The 4,983-nt window shown below is 45.8% G+C and overlaps 1 protein-coding gene across 1 annotated transcript; it reads left to right on the forward strand.

The window, feature by feature from the left end:
• The first annotated feature begins 510 nt into the window (after positions 1-510).
• On the forward strand, positions 511-4,619 carry PCNA (proliferating cell nuclear antigen). The gene is made up of 6 exons (XM_081922586.1): positions 511-837; positions 1,994-2,091; positions 2,925-2,992; positions 3,545-3,739; positions 3,941-4,064; positions 4,162-4,619. Exons 1-6 carry the CDS (start codon positions 617-619, stop codon positions 4,239-4,241), a joined length of 786 nt encoding a protein of 261 aa, XP_081778712.1. The 5' UTR covers positions 511-616; the 3' UTR covers positions 4,242-4,619.
• The last annotated feature ends 364 nt before the right edge of the window (positions 4,620-4,983 follow it).

Raw genomic sequence — 4,983 nt, forward strand, 5'->3', positions numbered from 1 at the left:
TCTATGCATGAATATATTTTTAAAATTTATTTCATAATATTTATACACTGCTTGATTGTTTCCTTTTTTCTTTAAACCCCTCAAAGTGGTTTCCAGTATGTGAATAAAATCGCAGGAAGTCAACACGCGCGCAAGCCCCTCCGCCGGCCAGGACAAGCCTGGGCAAAGCGCGCAGGGAAACTGGAGCTCCCACCTCCTTCTCCTCCTCCTCCCTTCTAATTGGCCCGTTAAGGGAGGACGGACCAACTCGTGAAATGCGATTGGCTCCTCCACTTAACGACGTCACCGCGGATCTCCCGCTCAAAAGCGCTTGTTCGCGGGCGAACTCACGGGGGCGTTGCACAGGCGGCGCGTGCGCGCCGGAGCTCCTTTCGCGCCCGCCTTCCGTTTGCAGGGATGCTCGGGATTGGCCTACGTCGGAAGAGCGGCAGGCGAGAGGGCGGGGCCAAGATCGGGTGGGCGGAGCATAGCGCGTGTGGGCGGGGGAGGTATAAAAGCGGCCGTCCGGGACCCGCCGGCGCCAAACTGCGTTCGCCTTCCTTTGCGCTCGCTGCTTTTGCTGGGAGGGCGCGCGCGCTTCTTTGCCTCTCCGTCGTCTTCTTCCGCCGCCGGCGAGATGTTCGAGGCTCGGCTCATCCAGGGCTCCGTCCTGAAGAAGGTGCTGGAGGCCCTCAAGGACCTCATCACCGAGGCCTGCTGGGACCTGGGCTCGGGCGGCATCAGCCTGCAGAGCATGGACTCCTCGCACGTCTCCCTGGTGCAGCTCACGCTCCGCTCCGAGGGCTTCGACACCTACCGCTGCGACCGGAACATCGCCATGGGTGTCAACCTCACCAGGTGAAGAGGGGCGGCCGGGGAAGAGAAGCGCCGCGCCTGTCTGAGGGGCGGCCCTCCGTCCCTCCCTTCCTGAGGAGGATGGCGGCGGCGAAAAAGGCGGGAGTTTCCCTCACACCGGGGTTAGGGAGGCTTAGGCCGCTGCGCTCCAGCCCCGCGCGCCAAATCCTCTCAGGCGGCGGCGTCGCCGGTCGCGTGACGTGTAATAGAAGCGTCCCGCCATTCTGGACATTGGCGGGAAAAGGGAGGGGGAGGGGTCTGTTAAAAAGGCGGGGGAGCCGTTTGGCGCGCGCTGGAATCTCGGTGCCGATTGGCTGTTCCGTTCTCAAGGTCTTTCCCTGATTGGTTGACGCGGCCTGTCGTGGGGGTGTGGCTTGTTTCCCCCTCTAGTTCATACAGGCGGGCGTATCCGGCTGCTGCTCCTTGAAAAGGGATTTGGCGGGACTTCGTGGTCCTTGAATGGTCGCGAATGAGGCCACCTTCTCCAGAAGGAGGCAGGCCTCTTCATTGCCAGCATCGAGGCTCGTGGCCCCTTGAAATTTGACTGTCGCGTTTGCCATACTTTCTTTCTCCTGCCCCTGAGTAGCACCCCCCCCCCATTGGCAGCACCTAAGCGGGCAAATACAGTGGTACCTCAGATTACATACACTTCAGGTTACAGATTGCTAACCCAGAAATAGCGCTTCAGTTTAAGAACTTTGCTTCAGGATGAGAACAGAAATCGTGCTGCAGTGGCAGCAGGAGGCCCCATTAGCTAAAGTGGTGCTTCAGGTTAAGAATAGTTTCAGGTTAAGAACGGATCTCCGGAACGAATTAAGTGCTTAACCTGAGGTACCACTGTATTCATGTAGGTTTGCATCTGCCTTGTTGGTGTTCCCTGTTTTACAATGTTGATGAAACAAAAATCTGGCACAAAAGGCGATTGCTATTGATTCAGATACATATAAAGTAATGTATACATATATACGCTCTTGACTGAGACGTCCTTGCCTGATATTCACACAAATCTGAAAACAACCATCTCATAGTGGTGTAATGCTTCTTGCTGGTGTTTTGGCGTGAGCAGTCATTCCCTTCATTCGCCTTTGTAAGATCTTCATATGCTTCCAGTGGTGATGCTTTCTTAAGATAAGAATATGTCCTTTTTTTCCTTTCCTAGTATGTCCAAAATACTGAAGTGCGCAGGTAATGACGATATCATCACCCTGAGAGCAGAAGACAGCGCAGACACACTGGTTTTGGTGTTTGAGACACCAAGTAAGTAACTGAAACTTCACGGATGCAAAATAGCTAAGTTTTGATCTGGAGGTTATATTTATTTAGGGCACTTGCCCAAATCAGACAGCTCTTGAGTTGACTTATCGCTCAGGCTAATGGGAAATTGTGATGTTTCTCTTTGCTTCTGAACACTTGCAGAGAGTGCCTCTGTCAGTTTGCAGCCATGCAAAGAGAGAGATGAGAGACATTACCAAAGTTGACTTGCAGAATTGCTTCCTTTCTTCCTGAAGCAGGCTCTTCACAGCCATCCCTGTCCCAGTGTCCATGCATGCAGAATGATCCCACAGAAACTTTTGCAAGTGTCTGCTGCAAATACGTTTTGTTTTAAACTTCTAATTCTGGAGCTGGCCAATAAGATTTAACTTCAGCTTCCTAGAAGCTTGTTATCTGTAACAAGGATGGCTACATGATGATTATCTGAGCAGATCAGTCGCCACTGCCATAAAATTCTTCCCTACATGAACTACCTAAGCTACTTTAGGATACTTTAGCTACTTTAGGATCACAGATGAAGAGATCATAATTTCTTGAAAAAGTAGATTCCTTGCATGTACGCATGCACACAAAACTTGTTAGAATTGTCACCACTGAAAAACTATAGAAGCACCAGAAGCAAAATCGATATGAATTCTGCTAGTAACACTGTATGTAGAAGGAGCCTTGTGGTCTTGTCATTGGGTTTTACATCATAATGTCTCTCCTTGGAAAGAAGGTTTTAAAATATTATGGGGAAGGTTGGCCAGTAAGCACTTCCTGCTATTTAGTTAACATCATAATTAGATACTTGACTAATACTCCCATTTTCCCCTTAGATCAGGAGAAGGTGTCGGACTATGAAATGAAATTAATGGACTTGGACGTAGAACAGCTTGGAATTCCAGTAAGTGCACTTTGGATTCAAATTTATTGTAATTAACTGAGCTTAAATATAAGCTTGTGCTGTAAAAATAGTTAACAAAACTATTCATAGAATCATAGAGTTGGAAGAGACCACAAGGGCCATCGAGTCCAACCCCCTGCCAAGCAGGAAACACCATCAGAGCACTCCTGACATATGGTTGTCAAGCCTCTGCTTAAAGACCTCCAAAGAAGGAGACTCCACCACACTCCTTGGCAGCAAATTCCACTGTTACAGTGGAATTCCTTGCTACAGAACTTCATTGTCTTCCTATTTAAGCAAGCATTTGTTGGATTATATTATTTCCATCTTCATGAATAATTTCCATCTGATTATATAAGAAATTGTTAAACTGAATTGAAGGAGACTTGCAAGGAGGATTGAAGCAAGTGATTATTATTTTTCCATAGAAAGGCACATTTTTATTGCTCGTCTGATCTTAATGTTTTGCTTTAGTGAATATTTTGGTTTGAATTGCTCCTGCAAACATTGTGAAAATGCTGCTCAAAGTAAGATGCTGTGTTTCTCTTTCAGGAACAAGAATACAGCTGTGTGGTGAAAATGCCTTCTGGTGAATTTGCTCGCATCTGCAGAGATCTTAGCCACATTGGAGATGCTGTTGTAATCTCCTGTGCAAAAGATGGTGTTAAATTTTCTGCTACTGGAGAGCTAGGAAGCGGAAATATAAAACTGTCACAAACCAGTGATGTGGATAAAGAGGAAGAATCTGTAAGTTGGTGAAGTTTTAACTGCAGGTTGTAGAGATGATGTTAATTGTCCTTTATTATCTCTTCTCTCCCCTCCATAAACTTGAAGAACAGTTTGCCTACCTTGCTTGTGATAAAGCTGTTTCTAATGCAGTTGTTAAGCTTGTTGGACTTCTAAAACTGTGCGCTATAGAATATTTAATTCAAATTTAATTTGTTGTAGGTTACAATAGAGATGAATGAGGCGGTCCAGCTGACTTTTGCTTTGAGATACTTGAACTTCTTCACCAAAGCCACACCATTGTCTTCTACAGTTACCCTCAGTATGTCTGCAGGTGTCCCACTAGGTAAGTTTCATTAGGAAGCTATCTCTGCAAACTAATTTGGTTTTAACTTTGGTTTCAATTTAAATCAAACTCACTTTTGTTTATTGGTCTCTTGCAGTTGTTGAATATAAGATAGCAGACATGGGACATTTGAAATATTATTTGGCTCCAAAGATTGAAGATCAAGAAGAATCTTAAGAATTTGATGGAAAGAATCAGGGTTTTGTGAAAGAAGAACCTCTGCTGGAAGCCTGTTCACCATTCCGTCTTGGTGCATGGAATTGTCATATATGCACTTAGGTCCAATTGTAGATATCTCTGTGTAAATACTTTTTTCACTTGTTTTGAAAATTCCTCTCTCTCCCTCCCCCTATCTTTTATACCTTGTTTTTTATAGCTAACCCTTTACTCCAGAAAAGGGAGTACAGTATTTAAAAAGACAAGGAGGTTCTGTGGCAATCTCTTCAAAGTGAGGCTGCTGTTCGATTTCTAAAAGTAATAATGATTAGAGAAATTGGATTTTAATTATTTGTCTTGGAGCTGAAAACTTGTCAATAAAGAATATTCAGTTTGTTATCTTGCGTCTGCCTGGCTTTGAACAGAGGGAGGGAGGGAGTTTAAGGAGGCTGAAAGCTGTGTCTGGTTCCATGCAGGGGTGTGGGTTACCCAAGATTTGGTCCTGGGAAGCAGTGCCATTTTAATTTGTTACACGTCCAGAGGTGCTGTGCTGTACATGCCAGGGCATTATGGAAAATGTGTGATGATAGGTTGCTACTCAAAACTGAGCAGTTTCCGCCAGTGCAGGCAGTGATGACAGCCCATTCCTATCTAGCAGGTGAAGTCTTAACTACATACTTGGAAGTTTTGGGGTCAGTGTATGAATGTTGAGTGCCTGGGTTGTTTTTTTTTAATTCTATTGTTTGAAGGCCAATTGTGGTAA

This window comes from Podarcis melisellensis (genome assembly GCF_964234715.1).
Source record: "Podarcis melisellensis genome assembly, chromosome: 8".
NCBI classification, from domain to species: domain Eukaryota; kingdom Metazoa; phylum Chordata; class Lepidosauria; order Squamata; family Lacertidae; genus Podarcis; species Podarcis melisellensis.

Coding starts and splice junctions, on each gene's coding strand:
- PCNA (XM_081922586.1), top strand. CDS start 617: ATGTTCGAGGCTCGGCTCATCCAGGGCTCCGTCCTGAAGAAGGTGCTG. Junction 2,993..3,544: donor TAGAACAGCTTGGAATTCCA/GTAAGTGCACTT, acceptor TTTCTCTTTCAG/GAACAAGAATACAGCTGTGT. Junction 4,065..4,161: donor GTCTGCAGGTGTCCCACTAG/GTAAGTTTCATT, acceptor GGTCTCTTGCAG/TTGTTGAATATAAGATAGCA.